Raw genomic sequence first — 22295 nt, forward strand, 5'->3', positions numbered from 1 at the left:
ATATGTGAACAACATTTTATAAGATCCACCACAACACCACAACATCTAGCAGTTCGGAGCTCGCAATACCGACACAATCACACACGACTCTTTCACTGCATGGCTCGACTCTTCCCCTTGTTGTGTTCATGGCACTTCAGTCGTCCTGATTCACCAGCATTTACACTCCAGACTCCAAAGGTCACAGTCCCCCTCTGGCCTCACGCAGTCTGCTTAGGAGTTAAGAGCTCATGTGGTGCTAAACAGAAGCATAAAGGTCGGATCGGATTGAGTAAAAGTGTACGCTACAATGCAAACCATAGTAACGCCAGATGGCTGGCCTAAAACGTGTTTATACATACATATGGATTTAAGAGGACACCTGACCAAAGTCCCTCCACGACACAGTGGGTGTCAACAGTGTTGGCACGGGGGGGGGGGTCCGGCCCTGGTGGGGTTACCACCCTGCTTCCCCAGTGGAGCTCCATAGCACCGGTCTGTCTGCTGTGTTACAGAGGAAACAGCTACCGAAATACACTCCAAACTACACTTTGCTCCATAAAATGAAACCCAGACAAAAGCGGATAGATTTAGCAACATTTCAGCGTGACATTGACATTAACATTTAGGGCATATAACAGACGCTTTTATACAAAGCGACTTACATTAAGTACACTTGTCCAAAGAAAAAGAAACAACATGTCGCTGTCGGTACAGTAAGGATGTTCATAGAACCAAGTGCCAAGAACTACGAATTGCTAGGTTAACCCATTCCCCTTATACAGCAAAGATACAGTAGCTAGGATAAGATGCTACACAATGCTCAGCACTATTTTTAAGTGCAAGGACGTACAACATTCGATAAGTGTGTAAGAGGGGTGGCTATGCAGAGTCTAGGTGTACTCTGAGTGTGTCTTTACATTTTATTTCCTACAATTTAAAACGATCGCTTAGCCAGTGTATTGTAGTCCACTCTGTTCCTGTCAAAAACTACAAAAATGGACGCCTGCTCGCGTGCCATCGTCCGACAGGTACCTGGGGAAGGAGGGCTGGGCGCCGGCGTCCTACCTGAAGAAGGTGAAGGAGGACTTCTCCTCGCCGCGCAAGAAGACCCTCACCGGCCCCGTGGAGATCATCGGCAACATCATGGAGATCAGCAACCTGCTGCAGAAGAAGTCCGTCAGCGAGAAGGACATCCAGACGGACGAGGAGGGCGGCGGCGGCGGCGGCGGCGGTGGCGGCGGCGGCGGCGGCGGCGGCGGCGGCGGCAGCGGTAGCGGAGGGGGAGGGGGAGGGGCCACGCCCGAGCGCCACTTTGCCAAGAGCGAGATCAGCCTGCCCATGCCAGTCAGCGGGGAGCTGAACGCGGAGACGGGCCGGCGGCTGAGCTCGGGCTCGGGCTACGGCTCCAACAGCCCCTGCCTGGGGCTCCTGATGGGGGCCAGCGCCTCCCTGAACGAGAGCAAGGCCCGGGCGGAGCCGGGGTCCCCCGCCGTGGCCCGGGTGGCCCCCCGCAGGGTGGAGGTCGGGGGTGAGTGGAGACACGCTGAGCGGTAGTTGTTTTGCTTGAGGGTGTAGCCGGGTGTGGTGTTAAAGGGCTCACGTCATGCCAACAGGATGTGAGTGTGATTAGCCGCTACGAGCCGTTTTGAAAATCGGCCTCTTCTGACATCACAAGTGGGCGTGTCCACCTCTAGGTGGACACGCCCACTTGTGATGTCAGAAGATCCAAACATTCAAAATTTCGACAACGGCAAATTTCGATTTTCAAAACTTGTAATGGCTTATCACACTCACATCCTGGCGGTATAATATGTCACCTTTAAGAGACAGCAACTCAGGATGCATACGTTTACATTTATATTTACGGCATTAAGCAGAAGCTTTTATCCAGAGCGAGTTAGAATAAATACCTTTATTAGGAGAAAAGGTGGATGTTAGGTGAGATGCTGAACTGTTGTCATTTTGCCTTTCTCTAGACTTTGAGGCCATAGGTAAGAAATTGAGTCAATGGTGCCGCAACATTAACATATTCAACGTTAATGTTATAAAATGAGTGTTACCCAATAATTGTACTACTTACCTAATGTGTTATGTGCATTGGATTCTTGGTTTTCTTTTACTAAGACCTAACATAACTGATACTCTGGTGTGGGTTTTCTTTATGTTAATGACTTGTCACTTAGTTTTATCTATCGTCTTGTGCTAGTCTCTCCATGCCCGTCAGATGGGAATATACCACATGACTTGCATGGAGCATGCAAACGTTACATCATTTTTCTCCTCAGGATCTCCAAACCTCCGACAGAAGCCTCCTCCAAGAAGAGACACTAACCTGGTGAGACATCCATTTACTCATTCACTCATTCATTAGAATAATGCAATAGTCAGCCCAAAGGGACTTGCTGTGTTTAAAGGGTAAATTATTTAGAAAATGGATGGTTCCTGTCAGATAATAATAGGATCATGTACACATAAATAATATTTCCAACAAATACATTGCATAACAAGATCCCTTGATATTCCTGGATGCCTGAAATGGCTTCATAGCTTCAAATAGGCATTCAAATGTTTATTTGTACACTTACAAGTACTGAATGACTAACATCCCGTTAAAAATAAGTTGAATACACAAGATAATACATTTATTACGTCTCTCTCTCTCTCTCTCTCCCTTTCCCTCTCTCTCTCTCTCTCTCTCTCTCTCTCTCTCTCTCTCTCTCTCTCTCTCTCTCTCTCTCTCTCTCTCTCTCTCTCTCTCTCTCATACTCTCTCTAATTTGCTTTAAACACTGTCCTCCCCTGCTGTTTTAGGGATTCCAGTTACCCAAGCCACCAGAGCCCCCTGCTGTGGAAGCAGAGTACTACACCATCGCTGAGTTCCAGTCCTCCATCTCCGATGGCATCAGTTTCCGTGGAGGACAAAAGGCTGATGTAAGCGGCGTTGTCTAAATGTGTTGCCGTCCCCGACATTAGACATTCGGGGCTCACTGAATATGCATGTCTACCGAGTAGCCTCCAGTCAAGTCAGAGACGCCGAGGCAACTCAAAAGACCTCGAGGATTCTGCTCGATCCGAATGATTTAGAAAAGTCATTTATTTCACTCCGAGCAATGAAAAGAACAGAGATAAAAAGGACAAGTTTGGTTTTATCTCAAGGCTACGATGATGTGCCACAAGAGTGGCCTGTATCTCAAAGGCGTTTGTGACGACAATGGCAGTGATATTTTCAAAAGTGCTCATGACACTTATAACTTTTAGTTACATAAATTAAAACTATACTCTGATTATTATTCATCTGTATGACTTTATTTGTATGCAAATTCTAATCAATGAGGCATTTAAATGTATGCTTATCAGCGTCAGCAACGCAGTGAAAGATCCACAGACCTACGCAGACTGCATTTGAAGCGTGTATACCCAGGTATAGTCAGGATCAGAGAGTTGCTCACCATCTCAAAAAGTCTCAAGAATCACTTGTTCAGAGATCACTTTGACTCTGCATAGCCCCCCACCCCCCCATCCCCCCACACCCCTCATACGCACTTATTGTACGTCCTGGCACTTAATGTAAGCCCCTATTGTGTGTTGTATTTCCTTAAAAATAGTACCTAGCATGGTGAAGCCTCTTATCCTAGCTATCTTCGTTGTATATGGGGAATGGGTTAACCTAGCAATTGTTAGTGCTTGTTTGGCACTTGGTCCTGTGAACATCCTTACTGTACCGACAGCGATATATTGCTCCTCTTTTTCCTGGCAGTTGTTTTTATGTGAGTCGCTTTGGATAAAAGCGTTGCGCTAAGTGCCCTAAATGCCCTAAATGTAAATTTTCATACCCATCACAACCCCCCCGCTGTTGTGTTGTGCAGGTGATCGAGAAGAACTCCGGGGGCTGGTGGTACGTCCAGATCGGGGAGATGGAGGGCTGGGCCCCTTGCTCCTACATCGACAAGAGGAAGAAGCCCAATCTCAACCGCCGCACCAGCACCCTCACCCGGCCCAAGGTCCCGCCCCCCGCCCCGCCCGTCAAAAAGACCGACCCGGACGAGAAACCCGTCTCCGCGACCCCCGCCGCCAAAGCCTCGGAGCCCCCCGCCCGGCCCGTGTACGAGGAACCCCTGTACGACATCCCCGCCGTCGGCTGCGAGGGCGAGGCGGTCGCGGACCCGCCGAAAGACGAGCGCCCCCCCCCGGAGGTGAAGAGGAACAGCGTGGCGGGGAACAAGTACCGCGGCTCGCCCCCTACCTCCCGAGCCGCCGCCCCGCCGCCCATCTGCAAGGCGTCGCCGGTGTTCAACCGCCGCCGGTCCTCCATGAGGTCCTCGGAGGAGGCGCTCGCCAAGGAGGAGTGCATCTACGAGAACGACGGCTTCCGGGCCAGCAGCGCGGACGAGGCGACCTCCTCGGCCAAGAGCTCCGGCGGGCACCACCACCACCACCACCACCACCACTCCCCGAGGAGCTACCACTCCTCCACCGTCCCCCGCAAACCCTCCGGCTCCTCCCCCTTGCCAGGGAGGACCATGAAGACGGTGACGCCCGAGCTGACCCGAAGGAGCCAGACGCTGGGCCGGCACATGGACCACAGCCCCCGGTCCTCCTCGGACGAGTCGGGGCGGAGCCACGTGAAAGGCGTCAGCTTCAGCCGGGACGTGGAGCATCGGATCGGCCAGAGCCCGTCCACCAAGCCCAAGCCCTCGGTGCGACCCAAACCGCTGCTGGCCAAGTCGGAGCCCCAGGGGCCCGACCGGATGGACATCGGCTCTCTGCGGCGACAGCTGAGGCCCGCCGGGGGCGGAGGCCAGCCGCGGCACAGCCTCAAGCCCTCGCGCGGCGAGGACTCGGAGACGGCGTCGGTGGTCTCCTCGGAGGACTCCCTGTGCTCCCGCAGCACCTCGGACCTGTCCTCCGTCTACTCCAAGGGGAGCCACGGGGACTCGGACCTGGAGGGCCCCAGCCTCTACCGGTCCCTGGACGCCTACCAGAAGGTGCAGGACTCGGAGATCAGCTTCCCCTCGGGGGTGGAGCTGGAGGTGGTGGAGAAGCAGGAGAGCGGCTGGTGGTACGTGCGCCGGAACGCGGAGGAAGGCTGGGCTCCCTCCTACTTCCTGGAGCCCGTGCGGCACCCGGTGGACGTGGGCGGGAGGAAGGAGTCGGACCGGCACCGGAGCGGCGGGAGCAGCAAGTCCAACAGCCTGGAGAAGAACGAGCAGCGCGTCCAGGCCCTGAACAACATCAACCTGCAGGGCATGAACCAGCAGCACCAGGTGCTGCGGAGAAGCAGCCCCCCCATCCCCTCCAAGCCGCCCGGGGGCTTCTCCAAGCCGTCGGGGCTGGTCAACGGCGGGGTGCGCATGAGGAACGGCGTGCGGCAGGTGACGGTGAGGCCTCAGTCGGTGTTCGTGACCGCCTCGCAGCCCGGCAAGGACTCCCACTACACGACGGGGTCCCTGAGACGGAACGAGTCCCTGGGCCGGAGCGACCACTACCGCTCCGGTTCGGCCACGCTCGGCGTGCGCAGGAACGCCTCGTTCAGCACGGTGCGGCCGCACGTGGTGGTGGAGAGCCAGCCGCGGCCGGACGAGCGCGGGGGCCTGGGTTCCTCGGGCAGCGGCGGCGGGTTCGGGGGCAGCTGCTCCGCCCAGGACGCCCTGGGTCGGGCGGCGGGCCAGAGGAACGGCATCCCCGTGTCGGCGGTCCGGCCCAAGCCCATAGACAAGAGCCAGCTGATCCACAACAACCTCGGCCGGGACGTGTACGTGTCCATCGCCGACTACGGCGGCGACGAGGAGACCATGGGCTTCTCCGAGGGCACCTACCTGGAGGTACTGGAGAGGAACCCAAACGGGTGGTGGTACTGCCAGGTGCAGGATGACCACGTCCCGCGCAAGGGCTGGGTCCCCTCCAACTACCTAGAGCGTAAGAAATGAGAGCAAGCCCCATCCCAGGAAAGGGTCTCCAGCAATCTCTCTTGCCCCCTTGCCCCTGCCCCCATCCCATCCCACCAACGGGTGGTGCCTCTAGGCAAATCGCCGGCATCATTCTTAAAGAATGTTACCCCAAGAAATCCCCGTAAGCAATACACCCCGACTCTGAAGGAGACTGTAAAAAAAACAAAAGATGATGTTTCATGTCTTAGGGAGAGACCCTATTAGAGCTGGTTTACTGAGATCTGTACCCGCCGAAGTCTAGAACAAACGTTTTGGAAGTGGACGAGAAGTGAACCTTTATGAATGGACACATGAGATTAGATGACAGGTCTTTTGAATACCGAACGGTGTAACTGGGCACGGCGGCCTCCGAAAGGGGCTGCCATGGGTTGACGCTGAATTTAGCAGGGTACGGCTAGTGTTGTTCGTGCCCACCTGTGACTGATGCCAAATTAGTGCCTTTGGTGTGTGATCATCTGAATGAAGGTCCTAAGAGGTCAACAGGAACGTGAATCAACCAAACCTATCTGTGTGTGAGAGTGCTACATGGCCTTTGGGAGCGCAGACATCTCCGAATGTGTTTCTGTGTTTCTCACCAACTCAAAGTTCCATTTTAGGAGCACCAGTTGAGCGAAGCGGCCAATCAATGTGATCTCTGGGTTCCAGTAGGTATAATTGATGCAATATGCGGAAAAAGAGAGAGGAAATTAAATTCCGCTGCTTGTAAAGTTACTCTTTATTCACCGTCCCGGACAAAATAGAAGATCAACTTGTTTAGCTTTTTATGTTGCCTTTTGCCTCCATCATTGTTACGATTAATTTTTTTGGGATTCTCTCCTTGCTTAGAGAATAATTTCTGCATTTCTTGTGACATCCCCTCTCAAACGGACAGCCTATTGGAACTTAAGATAAGGTAGTAACCAAAGCAGTGGATTGGCATTGTGAGTCCAGCAGTGAAATAATCTTTAGTTAGTACACGCAGTCCCCATCAAAGTTCCTATACAAAAAAAAGTTTATTGAACATTTTCTGTCATGGCCACCAGGGGGCTACTGCCCTGAAAAAGTCAATTTGTTTACGTAGTGTTTAGCTTCAATGTAGTTATTTTATGCTGTTGTTTCAAAAAATACATTTGTATATATTGTTGTTAATCCCAGGGATGTGCTTACCTAGCATCATGCCCAAAATGTGATTAAAACCAATGGAATATAAATTCAACAGCTAGTTTTGTAGCTTTATATTTACCACTGGTTAGGCAAAGAACAGTTTAAAGCAAACTATAAAATACCTAACATAACGAGGTGGGAGAACTGACTGATATATATGGAATATATCTCATAAGCTATATCTAGACGCACTTGATCTAACCAAATGTCATAGCATGGAACCAATCGAAGATTGATATTGCTGATGCAGTATTGTATTAATATTAATGTGAAGCGAATAACATTTTCATTTAAAATTCATTTGTTGATATTTTGGTTCTGTTAAATCATGTATTGACCAAACACACAATAGCATTACAATACATCATAACTATTGCCCTTTGATACAAAATAAGTGTGACAACCTCCAATTTCAAGGCTTCCGATGGCTGGTGTCCAAGATTGCTGAAATATATTTTCTAAACAATGTTGGTGTTGGTTCTACGTTAAGGGCTAAACACTGTTCCATAATTTACATTTTATTTCTGCTGGACAGTGTTATAGTATTAAAAATAAAAAGAGTACATTATCTGCTAGATCGTTAACTATTTAGCAAACTATATTTGTTTTGTTTGTGTTTTATCGTTACCATGTGATCACACATAATGGACAATAACGGGGAAATGGTGGTTCTGTTTTGTGAATTGGTGCACTTTAACGGTTTGAACTGTTATTGTGCACTAATGTGAAGGAGCAGCAAACACTCAGCATGTTATTTATTTATCATATTTTACAGAACATGTCTTCTCTTTACTGTAACTTAACTAAGTCATGACTCTTAATTTGAGAAATAAGTTCTAGTCGTCAAATACAAGTTCTAGTCAAAGATCAAATTAATCAAATTCGATTTCACAAGATTTTACCGTGATCGGTACATAAAAATAATTGCAAAATACTGAATGTTTTTTGCATTGTCCCATACAATCCATTCTACCTCAGTGCAATAATCAAAGCGCTGCTGGTCAGTGAATGTTCCCACAAACTGTACATAAATTGACATTCTATTTAGTTTATATTTGTTTTATAAAGATGCATCTCAAGTTTATTGCTATACAGTTTTGTAGCAAGGTTTATGATCAAAAGTAATTTATTTTTTTAAAACCATTGTTAAATACATTTTATTTTTTACTGCTGCGTGCTGCGACTTTAGCAAATCATGGACACTTCTTTCATCCTTATTGTGCCTAACATAACGCCCGATTAAAAGTATAAACGTGTGGTCTTTGTGGTTCCAAATAAAATCACTGCTGACATCCTCCTCCAAAAATCTCAATTAGGCCTACATAAAAAACGAATGCATTTTTTTCATTGACTTCATCAGAAAATCTAAGTCAAAGTTGTGACAATAACAATAATAAGAAAATCATCAATAACACAACGGTAGAATTGTCATGTAAGGAACACATTTGATGGAGAGACCTAGTCGTGCGTCCTTTGCGACGTCACGCTCAGCAGGGGACCACAGAGGCTGCTCTGACGAAGGCGTTATGTTAATGTGGCGAATCACCTCCTCGCGACAGCACACTCGTGTTGCCTAGCGCTTCGTAAAGACCGATTTGCATTATCCTTGCTTTTTTGGCGGCTGAAACGACAAGGGAAAAAGTGACATGTCGAGCTTTGTCCTTACATGTTAAGCCAACTAGCGTCTTATCGTTCATTGTTTGGTTGTTTTTTACCATATTAAGTGTCCTGATTTTTTTTTTGCCCCATATAATGTATTGTTATCATTTCTAAGTGTAACCGTGAGAAAATGTGCAATAGGTTAAAGGACGACATGCTTGAGAGTTAATGGAAAACAAAACGAAAAAAAAAACGGACCATCTCAATCTTGTGATAGTTATTTTTTGGGATTAGAAATCAGACGGCCTCTCACAACCGCCCCCCCCCCCCCCCCCCCCTCCCAAGGTCATCTCAAAGTGTTTTGATGAGCAGGCTATCTTCATTCAAACGACGCCCCCTACCCCACTTGGTTTAAAAACAATAACAACAACATCAACAACAACAACAACAACAAAAGGGCAAAGACAGTGCAACTGGAAATGTATTCGCTGTGCGCACTGCCCGTACTCTTCTCCTCCTCCTCTAACAGGGATGTTTGCGTTTCATCCCCGGCCACATAGTTGTAAACAATGTTGACGCATTTGCGTTGCAATCTGGACTCGCGTCTCAGGAGCAGATGCCATCGCAGATATAATATACATCCTCACCCTCATCCTCATCTTCCTAATGTTCCTCATCCTCCACGGGACCCCAACCGGTGTCCCACCCCTGGGTGGAATGTTGACAGTCACTCTGCCAGCCTCCGTCTCCTGCTTTATTTATTCGGAACGTTTCTACATTTCGTCTCATGCCTTTCATGACATTTCCCACCACTGTATTTGTTTTTCCTTTTGTGTCGCCTCACGGCTCCCTAAGCTGTCTGGAAGAGCGAAGTGACATTTGGAAGCTTTCATCGGTGTCCCCGGGGAGTGGGGCCCATCTGCCCGGTCTCTCCTACCCGGACAGGCAGAGGAGGCAGTGGTGAATGTGTCGTGCCTGCGACCCGAAGAAGTCGGCCGGCGGTGTCCGAGGTCTCTACCTGCCCCACCACCACAGATACACAAACTTGTCTATTACCGGATCCACAGAACAGAGCCTTCGCCGTTACGGTCGAACGGAGGCGAAATAGCACCTTTAGGCTCTTAGTAGGCTACTGACCATTTCAGATTAATTTCCTCCGCTTATCTCGGCTCATGGACTCTACGGCTTATTTCCCCGCTTTTAAGCATATCCCACGTCTTATTTTGCTCTTCCTTTCAGTGGTCGAATGCTTTGCTCAACTCAAGCCCGTGTGCATCTACACAGCAAAACACATTAGAATGACGCTTTCGTGTAATACTTCATATTGGCCACCAGGGAGTGCTGACGTTCTGCCAGTCCATCTTCCTCTTTCTTTTCTCCACATTCCCCTGTTAAGGACTCTCGTTTCTCGACACGACAATAGCTAAATAACAATTTGTTTCCTGGAGCGGGATGCAGGCTTGAGTGAGTATAGCCTAGGGAGGAAGATATAATGTGTCACACAGGGTGTGCACGGTGTTGAGTGTGTGTGCGCGAGTGGTCTGAAGGTGTTTTGAGTCAAAGAGGTTGAATACAGGTGAGGTCAGGGGAAAGGGGATGTTGGGGTCACAGACAGACTGTTGACTGGAGAATAGGTGTGTCTGGAGGTTATAGTGGGCGAACAAGAAAAATAAGAAACTTGGTTTGCATTTTCAGATCCTGAGCTACTTTCTGGAGCTCAACAGGTCTAAGAGTCTTATTTTATTGCGGAAGACATTTAATTCCCAAATTCTAGCGACGGGCTTACAGCTGGCAGTCATTGAAGGATTCGCTAAAATGAAGGGGTGACAACCAAAGGCAGATGGCTTCTCTCTCTCCTGGGTTAACGACAGGAGACGGAGACGAACTATGTGCTTTAGTTCTCTTTATAATGAATGGGATAACTTATTTTGGTCTTGAGCGAGGATAGGGGTGGTTGAATACCTTCAAGAAACGAATCAATCGTATGTTCTTATCTTAGTAAAGTTCTGCTATTAAAAATTCAAATACAGCTGTAGTCTTTAGGTGGAGGGAAACGGGGACTGATTCACTTCGTGCGTTCATATCGGACAAAGTCCATTAAATCGTAGGGATGGGAAATGTTTGAGGGTTGATAAGGAGCCTGTAGTGTTGGGCTAAAGAGGGACATGAGGAAAGTGTTTGTTCAGACGAGTTCGGCGTTTTGGTTGATTTGCGTAGGTCTTTTTTTGTGTTGCTTCGTTTTTGTAACATGTTTGATAATCAATGGCTCAGTGTAGTAGTTTGTCTTTGAAGGATGACATTTGACGGATAGATGTGTGAGAGGAAACGTTTTCAGTTCGGTTAAATGTGAGAAGAAGGAGAAAACATAAATCATCAATCCGTTGACTGTGTCGAGAAACGAAAGCTCCCCGCGTCTCCACTGACGGCTCAGCTGTCACGCTGGCGAGGCCTCCCTCCGTGGTCGTGTTTTACGCTTTTTTCTTTCGACACGCTTTCTAATTACCCCGACTGTGTGTCTTAATTATCCCGCTCCCCCATCCTCCCTCAGCCTGTCAGATGAGGCTGGCGCTTTTTAATCACAGCCACCCATGCGGCCACGCGCTGGCGGCATGCGGGAAATCGCTGCTCTGTTTTTTTCTGTTTTTTTTTTTCCAAACGCGGTTGGCCCCTTCTGCTCGTCTGGGAAGCGACCCGTCCATCCGATTGATGCTTCACGTGTGTGTGTGTGTGTGTGTGTGTGTGTGTGTGTGTGTGTGTGTGTGTGTGTGTGTGTGTGTGTGTGTGTGTGTGTGTGTGTGTGTGTGTGTGTGTGTGTGTGTGTGTGTGTGTGAGAGAGTGCGTGAGTGTGCGTGTGGACGGTTGTAGTGATTAAGGAGTGGGAAGTGTTGCATCCATTAAAATATTATGATCCTATTCACGCCCATAACTCTTCAAAGTAGTGTGCCAAACTTCCGTCAGTGAGGCCCTTATGTGTTGCCTTTCCGCTTGGAGCCCGGAGCCATCCAACACCGTTGATAAGAACACCCCCCCCCCCCCCCACACACACACACCCCTCCCTCCACACACACGTACACACACACACAAACACAAACACACACACACACACATACCCCCCCCCATGCACACACCCCGCTCATTCTAAGCGATGATGATCCACTACCAGCATGTCAACGCCACAATACTTTGAGTTAGACCAAAGGAGGTGCTATTCTGTCGCTCATATCTTTCTCCCCCCCCCCCCCCTTTGTCAGACAGCCTATTTTCTATTGTTTTCCTTCTTCAATGTAATATTATTATTGTGTCATTTAATATAATTTGGTACGTGTGTCTGAGCTCTGGAAAAGCCTGTCTGAGCTCTTGAAACGCTCCTTGTTTTCAACACTAGGAAACCTCGTTCTGCACCTCTCATGGAAGATGAAATATTCTAGATGCAGCAAGGCTTTTATCACAGGGCGGACTTCCGGCCTACAGCTCAATAACACTGCGGTGTGCACCATGATGGACGCTGCGTAATACACCCCCATTACTAGGACCGTTCTGCCCATGCTAATGAACACGAGGTGTGTCGCCTTCCTCTTTATCATTTCATGTCAAAACTCAGTTAAAACTTTTTTTTTAAACTCTTGTACATGTTTACATTGTATCTCACATTTGCCTAAAAAAAAAAAGACGCATTATTAAATGTACTATCTTTGTTCTCGAGACTGCTCCCGTTTTCTTTCCACGTCGTCTACCTCAGTATATTTATTCACAAACAGATTTATCATCGGGGACAGTCATTTTACACACATTTGTCTGTGTTCACCTCTGCAGCACTGGGTGAGATTAAGTGGTTTAAGGTTTGGAGGCACGGAACAATCTGCCAGTGATATATATTCTTCATCGGTGTAAGTACAGGATTTAAACACACACAAACACACACACGCACACACACACACACACACACACACACACACACACACACACACACACACACACACACACACACACACACTCAGACTCAGACTCAGACTCAGACTCAGACTCAGACTCAGACTCACACACACACAGGACATACACACACTCCAACACAGTGAAGTTTGGGGGGGGGGGGGACAATGAATGAAGACAAATATGTTCCCCAGGAGGAAATAAAATAATTAATGTTGCTCGCTCGCTTCCTCTCCCTCCCTCTCGCAGTTCCAAACCTATTCATTTCTCCGTCGGCAATTAATCTGATCTATCTGGCCTCGCCACATATTTCATAGCCGTGCCCTAAAACCCCAGCATCGGAGAAACAGCCTTTCAGCAAAAAAATATGATATAAAGTATCCAGGTTTCTACCACCAAAGGTCACGCTATCATTTACAGCCCCCCCTGGTGCTCATATCTGGGACCATTCACAACTCTTGAGAGCAGAGCTCGCCAAAGCACATGAGCGGTTGAGGCGGAGAGCAATGTTGTCCCTGCTTATGAATTCTACTTGTATATTCTCAATCAGAGACGGGGTGGGACCATTGGATTATGTTTAATAATTAAAAACCCGTGATCAGATACGTCGTGTAATACATACAGACAATGTATTATTTAGCTGATTGTAGGGGTGATTGACTCGGCAGAATCTTGATCAGATGTGAACTTTGTCCCAGTCCCTTGTTAGACAATGTCATTAGTGCTGGGGTGAATGCATATTGGAGCTGACGAGATCTTGCATGATTAGTTATTCAGTTCAGGCTATTGTCAGATAACAAAGCATACCGTTTTACAATGTGGTGATCTATAAAAGATATCGCAATTTACTTAACATCAAATGCCCTGATAAGAGATTCAGATAGAGTAATCGTAATATAGTAGTTGTCCACTAGATGGCAATCTTGATCCAGTTTTCTGTTTCAAGGTTTCAAGAATAAACTGATAATTCACGGAACGTAAGTTGCATATAGATAGAAAGATAAATATGAATACAAATACAGTGTCTACATTACACATTGGTCTTTAAATGTTATTATTCTAGTCTTGAATATAAATGTGGCATTTGTTTTTGGTGATGAGATTAGGCTAGGCTATATTCCATAAATGCCTGAATTCCTGACACAGATATATGCATATAGTTGTGTTAAGTCTGTTCAACAAAGGCCAGTTGATTTAAGTGCTTTACAGTTCTACAGCCTAAGACGGTTACTGGTTCCAAAGCTCTTTTGGTCCATGACCCAATTTTTTGGGCCAGTAAATGAATGTGAGCCCAACTTCTTGCATTGCTGAGCATCTGCCTCCCCACACGTAGTTGTTAATGCGATCAACATATTCTGTAACATCAATGTCCCACTGCAGTTGTCCTTTGACTAATCATATTAGTCTGCCTGTTCGTATAGGAGTGTCAATATCAAAATAAATAAAGCTTAGAAGGAAAAAACTCCAGTGAAGGCCATATGCCTTTATGCTGACCCCAAGGTTAGGAAACAATGCCATACAGGAGTATAGACTGTGTCTGTGGAAGTGTGTGGTATTCCTCTGGCTCAGACTACCTGAACATGGGCCTACAATCAAATATCAAGTGCACTTGTAGTTTATCATCTTTAAAATGATTTAGTTCAATATGAAATGAAAGAAACAGGAGGACGCCATTGTTTTGCATCAGAGACGCATGTTGAAGTTTTATTGAGCACAATCGTCAGACTCACATTGAAAAGAGGCTCACAAACAGTTGGAAACTAGAATTGTTTCAACAGAAAAAGAAAGAAGGAGTACATGTTCTCAAACGACTTCGACCGCTGAAGTCCTGATTCGTGAACCACAGCCGTACGTAACGTACGTAACATACGTAACGCGCCACAACGCTTTCAAACATCGGAAACGCCCGCTGGCTCTAGCCTACCTGAAACACTACATTATCCTGAATGCTTGTCTACCATTGGTCCCCTTGTTCAAATTAGGTGAACAAATAGCCCACATAGAATGAGAAAACTACTCTAGAAGCATAAAGGAAACACGGGAAACTACAATTCTATAAAAAAAAAAAAGACGTAATTGCTTTGTTGCGTCGGGATAGATGAAAGGTTGAAACTGATAAAAAAAAAATGCAAACACACACACAAAAAGACGGTTGAGAGGAATTGTTCCACACGACAGTTTACAAAACAAAAAGACTGTATATAGTACATTACAGTGTCAGTAACATTCTGTTTTTTATTTTTCCGGGTGCTATTACTTGGATAGAAAGAAATAAACAACATGTAGTGACTTGTGGAACTTCACTGCTTGTGTGAAAGGTTGAATGTGCATTTGGCTGAAATATGGACTTTCATTGTCGATTTATTTAGTTTGTAACATAACCAGAAAAAAGACTGTCAGCTGCTGTACTGAGCTGTTGGATTTGTCTAATCTCCGAAACTAACTTTCCTGACTTCCTATTCAAGCAGTGCAGTCATTTTGTTTTTGATATACTTACTGATATAGACTACAACCTTAGTTTTTATAAAATAATCAATAAATAAATAAATAAATAAAAAATTTAAAACCAAATTATGCAATGATAATCTGACATTTAGCTTGCAGATTAACTGTGCTGCCAACATATTTTGGCATGGACAATGAATGGTCCATCATCAATGTTTGTGGAACATATACAAGGAATATGTAAAGGCCAATATACAATAGTTTGTTTGTGTTTATACTAAGGGAATAACAAGTAGTACACAGTAGTATTACAATAGATGTGAAAACAAATTGATTATGATTTGGTCGGTTTCCTCCCCCGCGCCCTCCAATAAAAACCCACATTTTAAACCGAAAAATAACACCAAAAAACCTGAATAAAATAAAACCAATATGCCATGGTGAAATCCCAGAGAGCAACTATGGTCTCGTATTTCAAAATTACAATCAGGAGCTTTATAAAGTGACATTAATAATCAACATATTGTCATCATTTATTTTCTTATGTGTAGTATATTCTGTAAAAAAAAAAATCATATAATGTATTTGTACAAAGGGTGGTGTAATGAATCACTAGTTCTTATCTTGTCCCCGCAATGTATTTGTGATTGTTTACTGCAATATATCTTATTGCTCTGAGGTACAAGATAATATTTATATTTAATCTTAGGTTGTTGATTAGAAAACAAATATATTAGGTTATTATACTTTTGGATACAAAGGAGAAACAAAAACACAATTCTTATAAAATAACTTTTTTTTTTGTTTTTGATTTTTAATTGAACCACACCAATAAGTAAATAACCTCTCTAGATACATCATATAACATTCAAAGGTGAAGTAACACTTCAAGCGACAGCGTAACCAAACTCTACGGGCCCGGGAAGATATACTGGTACATCAATATCAGCATTTGCCAAATAACGCTGACAAATACTACTAGTAGCATCAATTTCAGCCCCACTTCTGATTATCAATTTCTTCATCACTACTTATGTTCTTGTTTCTCAAAATCAACCTTCTAGCTTCATGGGATAGCTACAAGCTATAAGCTATATCTGGCTTACTTTGCCATACCATAACTTCACTAATCGAAAGACCATACCGACTACAAAAGCTAAATACCAAAATCAATATGCAACATGTTGGGTTTTAAGAAAGGGCCACTCCATCCTGTTGGTTTTACGCGTTAAATTGTGAGTATGAATAGCAAGCAGAGGCATCATATTGTGCTGAAAGGAGAAAATATATAAGCTTTCTGATTAGGCCGATAGCAGTTCAGGCCCATGAATATATTAAAGTGAAGGATAATTTCTGCTGGTAAAAGGCGTGTATATCAGTCACAAAGGTAACTTAACGGAAATTTAGCTGTTAAACTTTGGAACTTTTACAAAAATATTCTTTTTACAATTTGTGTGCTTTTTCCCTTCTCTCTGAGTAGATATTAGACAGTTTGTGACACCTGCGTTGTTAGAAACTGGCCTTTCAGGCAAATTCAAATGGCGCAGAAATTCCTATTGTACGTGGTCTATTTCTAACAATGTTTAAAAAAAAAAGTATTTTGAAAGCTCACAGTGCATTTAGCCTAGGATTAAGGTAGAAAACTGGGAAAATACCACAAATCCTAAAGATTCACCCTGAGAACTGGTCAATTACTGCTGGGTCCTGTCTCCAGCTCCACACATATTGAGGGATGCACAGGCTTGTGAGATTTAGAAATCCTGGTTGGGGCCTAGCAAATCAATATCTGTCCTCTCTGTTTAAAAAATAGGGCATTTCTATGAGGACGAAGTGAGAATTCAGTGCAACATACCACATTGCAGAGCAAGCAGCTATAGCTAAAGCTAAACGACAGCTACCACCAAATACCTGCTATAGTAACTACCATTAAAGGTACATTAACTTGAAATGATATAAATAACAATCCTACTTAACATACTTCTCTTATTATAGTCTCTGTACCTATACGTTTCCTACTTACAAAGCTCCGACGCTATAACGACAAACGACAGAACATCCATCGGTTGATCTTTCCCTCCCGCTGTCTTCTCTAAACTCCTTCTTCTGAGATCAGTGGCGCACAGACACAAGTTGTGACGACTGACACGCTCCCCAACGTTTGGATTTGCTTTCCTGCCAGCGAGCCAGGCATTAGTTTAATCGCACATTTCTAAACCATCCGTCCAATCTCGACACACTTACATATTTCAGCTCAATCACAGAGCCCCAGAAGTCCCTAATTAGTCTCAGTGTTTGTGGACGATGGCTATCGGAAAACATTCCAAAAATGCAGTTCAACAAAATCAAAGAGCGAAATTGTTAATTGGTCTTCTCGTCTGAATCCATGCTCTCCAAAATAAACTCTCAGGATCAATGTTTAGGCTAGTCTCTCTTCGCCGACGAAGGCAAAGGCTCAGGGGTGCGGACTAAACGAGGAGGAGCCTTCCTCGATCGTAAAACGTGTCCCAATTCAAAACGTGCACCAAGAAGAAGTGAGGCAGCGCACCAGCCACCCAAATCCTACACCAAAACAAAAAAGTAGGCCTCCACCAGATCCATACCCCTGCTCCACTTCAAACCAAGTGTTTCCCTGACCTGAGAACCTTCCGTCCTGGTCTCCAGAAGATCCCACCACAACAAGGTCTTTTCAGTTCAGTCTCAGTTCAGTTCCGATGCACCGGTTGTTGTCGTTGCTGTGTTCCTTTGTCCCGTCACTACGTGCTGCGGTAGGTCTTGATGATGTCTTTGATCTGTCTCCGGCAGATGGGACAGCAGGCGTTGGACATCTTCTTGAGCTTCAGTCCGCAGGTGTAGCAGAGACACATGTGGCCGCAGGCGTAGATGACCGTGTCCACCGCGTTCTCGTAGCAGATGGAGCACTCGTCGGGCCACGCACCCTGGGCGGCGGGGAAGCTCAGTGACTTGGAGAGCTTGCTGGGTGAGTCGGGGATGGAGCCTGCTGCAGCCAAGGCGGGAGACAGACACGAGAGACAAGGTGAGGGGGAGAGAGGTTGAGCTTAAGGTTAAAGTTTGAGGAAAGCTGAGGCTGGCAAGAAGTTGATCTGTGAACGAAATTGCCCATTTCGGGATAAATAAAGTTTTTCTAATCTAATCTGATCCAGACCCCCTAACCCTACATATTTAACGTGTGAAATACCATTAATGTTTGGAAATTATGGCATGACAAAGCTTTTGAGGGGGTTGTCAGCATTGAGCAGTATGAAATATGAAATATAATATTCATTTGCGAGTGAGAAGAGGTAAAGTGGTTAGGAAAAGATATAGGAGGTGTTTTCTTGGACTTTTTGCCCGTAGCCCCGCATCACCCCACCTACACACTTGCCCTGTTTCAACTCACCGCAGGACCCACCCCAGGTGTCCCTCATTACACTAATCATGGGTCTTCTCCTTGTTTGCACCTGGGCATCGTTAGCAGACTCATCTTCCCTCGTTTGAGTCTACGATAGTCTTATGAGCAACACCTGTGTGTTTCCCAGCAGTACGGGCTCTAGGACTGGTGGGGTATGTCCCTGCCCACCTACAGCGCCACCATACGTACCTCCGACGGAGTAAAGGCCCCCGTTGAGGACCGGGTCCGAGCGGCCGCTGCCCAAGGCGCTGGGGGTGTGGGGGGAGGAGGAGGGAGGCGAGCCGGGGTTGGATGGTGGTCTCGGCTCCCCTAGATGGGTAGAACCTGTTGAGAAGGGGAGGGGCGTTGTGTTAGTTTGTGTGTGGAAACTTGTGGCTCGTTTGGTACAAGAAATGTGACACAAGTTTGGATTGGATATCCCCCCCCCAGATTTAATTCATTGGGTTTCTAATTCTGTGAACTTCCGGACAGATGCAAAATAACGTTTTTCAATTTCCCAAAATAGGCTTTAGGGTAGAGGAAGCATTTTGGAGAAAGCGGGGAGAGTGAGCTCGTTTTGCAAGTATTCTACCGAAAAACATCCCACCCCTCCCTTCAGGCCAAAGCCCCGCCCCTAAAATATGTGACCAGCTCGCTAGCTTGTGAATTATATTGCCTACCAAAATGATAGAAATACAGAATGTGAGCCAAAACAATACTGCTCTGCTAGCTTCGTGCTCCGAGGGCTTTACTCCGTTCAAAACAACACAATTCTACTTCCTTTTTGGGTCTAACTATGAACCGGAATGCTCTGTGTGCTTCAAGGGTTTTTTTGAAGGAATATGTTACAGCTTCAGCACTCGTGTTCCGAAAATAAGACAGAAATAGTGGGGTCTCGTATAACTTCTGTCCACATGCTCTTTTGGCACGGTAACAAAAAATATAAATTTGAATTCAGAGAAACCGTGTTGATATGGCGATAACTCAACATAACAAGTCCGAGAACTCACACACTTCCAAAGTTTTTCGGAGTACACACTTCCAAAGACGACCTTAAAGTTGACGACACCGCCTGCACTGAGAGTCGAGTCTAAACAGAAAAGTGCCGCGTTGCGATGTTTTTTCAAGGTCTAGCCTGTTTTGTTTGTTTGTTGGATGAAAATAAAGAACAGTGTTTGGTATGACGACTTTTAGTTTATATGAAACCAATGTCTCTCCCACAGGCCCTGGGTGATCAGCATCGGTAAACAACTCAAACAATCCAGACCGAAATGCAAATGGACTTCATTGCAAAGTACGCATGTCATCCATCACAATGAATTAGCATCAGAAGGCTCGCTGCATCTCATCATTAAAACGTAGATGGCTTTCATTACGAGCCCGAGAGAGAGGTTGAGGGAAGCTCCGCCAGCACGACAATGAACAGCATCTGTGCGAGCGTGGACATCCAATACGGTCGTATTTCCAGATTTCCAAATAAAGTGCAAAAAATCAATAGAAAAAAAACGAAAATGAAATTCCACTTCATGGACGGTGGCGTCATTTACTGGGAATATTTCATCATGACTCCTGGGCAGTTGGCAAAAAGAATGCAAATATGAGTCATCCTCCACTCAGCCCTGTCAGACATGGCAGGGGCCTGCTGACAGGGCTGGATGACTGAACCCCTCACTCAACCCTCACCCCAGAATGCATTCCTCTGTACCATCTGTGGCAGATGCAGGACCAGGGGTGGTAGTTTTGCAGCCATAGTTTGAATGGATTGTAATCACAGTGAGGCCCTCTTGTGGAGAGTGGAGTTACATGTATATCAGGGGAATCAGCAGAAGGTCAACCTCTGTCTGCACGGATCAATGCTAATCCCCTCTGTCCCCTGCTGACGAAGAGGTTCTGATTCTGAAGAGCTGTGCTTTATGTTTCTCTCCTCTGATCACATGTAGGGGAATAATGAGCTTGGGTTTTCCTCTGATAGAAAATGGAAAATGAAAGCAAAACACAATGGTGGTTATTAGAGTCATTGTAGATTTGCCGGTTTCAGTTCTATTCTTACAAACAGTCTGGAGACTGTGGGTCTATTTCCATGTGTTCCGTATTTGTACACGGTACACACACACACACACACACACTCAAGCTCACATACACACACTCACGCACCCCTTGGTGTTCTGAATGCCAGGGGGTTACCCTTCGCAGCCACTATAGCCCCCTAGCCCCACAGTGTCTGGGCGGTCTGTTTGTGATGTCAACGGAGAGAGTGGACCCCATGATGTAACACACACCATCATGAACGGAGGAATGCTTTCATCCGGCGAGGTATCGCGGTACTTGAATGTGTCATGTATGCACTTGTTTACCTTTCGGCTGCCCCCGTGGGAATCACACTCTGTGCCCTGTTCAGCCTTTGGAGGTATGTGTACAGTAAGTGTGTGTGTTTGTGTGTGTTTGTGTTTCAATGTGTCAGTGTGTGTGTGCGTCTGACTCGACGGTGAATGTCGGTGCAGCGGTATCCAGATACCCCCCCTTCCCCTTGACTTGTCCCCTCATCAAAGTGAAAGTTTGCGTGTTTGAATGTGTGTATGTGTGTGTGTTTGAATGTGTAAGTATGTGTATGCGACTGCCCTCGACTGTGAATGTTGGTGCAGAGGTATCCTGATGCACCTCCCTCCCCTTTGCCTGTCCCCTCATCGAAGTGAAAGTGTGTGTGTTTGAATGTGAGGGTGCGTGTGTGTGTGTGTGTGTTTGAATGTGCAAGTACGTGTGTGCGACTGCCCTCGACTGTGAATGTTGGTGCAGCGGTATCCTGATGCACCTCCCTCCCCCTTTTGCGTGTCCCTCTCTCTTTCCTGTCTCTCGTCCATCCCTCCGTTTTTAATCCCTCCCGTGGCAGGCAGACACCCCCCCCACCACCACCCCCACCCGGCCGAGGGCAGCTGATCCTGGATCTGCCGTGCCCATCCCTCCCAGCGCCTGTTCCTAACCCAGCAGATACCAGAGCTCTGAACAGCTGGGGGTGGGGGGGGGGGGGGGGGGGGGGGGGGGGATGGGGTTGGGTCATCCCATCTGCCTGTCGCTTTCCCTTTCGTTATTACTCTGTCTCTCCATTAGGATTCTTTCCTTCTCTGTGTTTTTTGTTTGGGTTGGTTTTGTACTTTCTGTCTGGTTGTCTTTCATTCGCTGTTTTGTTATTTTCTTTTTTCTTTCTTTCTTTGCTTCTGTCGTCGGTTGATTTATGCGCTGTCTCTATCTGTGGTACAGCCATCTGTTGCTCTGTCCAGTCGGAGCTCTGTGGAGGCTGCTGGGGCACGAATGCAGACTATGTGACACTGGGGCTGGCTTGAAGTATGTGGGCGTTGATGGGTTGGGAAGTGTGTGTGTGTGTGTGTGTGTGTGTGTGTGTGTGTGTGTGTGTGTGTGTGTGTGTGTGTGTGTGTGTGTGTGTGTGTGTGTGTGTGTGTGTGTGTGTGTGTGTGTGTGTGTGTGTGTGTGTGTGTGTGTGTGTGTGTGTGTGTGTGCTTTCATGTTTGCATGTGTATTGTGGCAACCCGGCCCAGGCCAATTAAGGATATTGGGAGCACCTGAGGAACAAGTGGAGAAGCAGGGCTTAAATAGCCTGCTTCTCCACTCATTCGGGGCTCTCCCAGCCTTGGAGCTCCTGCAAGGAGAGACCGGTCCTCGTGGGTGACGGGTTTCCACCCACGAAGAAGGGGGACCGCTGATTCCTCCCGAGGTTTAAGTTTTTGTGTTTGGAGAGACTTTTATGTTCTTAAATAAACATGCTTTTTTTGGCTTTCACCAAGGAAATGGTGTCCTGTTTGGGAGGAGTTGGTGCGCTCAACGTGTCGGGTTGCCACAGTATGATTA

General features: G+C 46.5%; 2 protein-coding genes across 2 annotated transcripts in view; one reads left to right on the plus strand and one right to left on the minus strand.

Moving 5' to 3' along the window:
* sh3pxd2aa (SH3 and PX domains 2Aa) overlaps positions 1-9001 on the plus strand; it is an 85678-nt gene extending 76677 nt beyond the window's left edge. Inside the window, exons 12-17 of the mRNA XM_056586777.1 lie at positions 1011-1195; positions 1274-1510; positions 1959-1973; positions 2268-2317; positions 2793-2912; positions 3848-9001. Of these exons, the coding sequence (XP_056442752.1) occupies positions 1011-1195; positions 1274-1510; positions 1959-1973; positions 2268-2317; positions 2793-2912; positions 3848-5908 (2668 nt within the window). The 3' untranslated portion in view covers positions 5909-9001. The remainder of the gene's footprint in view (positions 1-1010; positions 1196-1273; positions 1511-1958; positions 1974-2267; positions 2318-2792; positions 2913-3847) is intronic.
* A 5194-nt stretch (positions 9002-14195) lies between these two features.
* The window catches only part of neurl1aa (neuralized E3 ubiquitin protein ligase 1Aa), a 39636-nt gene continuing 31536 nt past the window's right edge, over positions 14196-22295 (minus strand). The window contains exons 5-6 of the mRNA XM_056586723.1: positions 18645-18779; positions 14196-18044 (exon numbers count right to left, since the gene is read on the minus strand). Coding sequence (XP_056442698.1) covers positions 17800-18044; positions 18645-18779 — 380 coding nt within the window. The 3' untranslated portion in view covers positions 14196-17799. The remainder of the gene's footprint in view (positions 18045-18644; positions 18780-22295) is intronic.

Source organism: Gadus chalcogrammus, chromosome 3 (assembly GCF_026213295.1).
Source record: "Gadus chalcogrammus isolate NIFS_2021 chromosome 3, NIFS_Gcha_1.0, whole genome shotgun sequence".
Classification (NCBI taxonomy): domain Eukaryota; kingdom Metazoa; phylum Chordata; class Actinopteri; order Gadiformes; family Gadidae; genus Gadus; species Gadus chalcogrammus.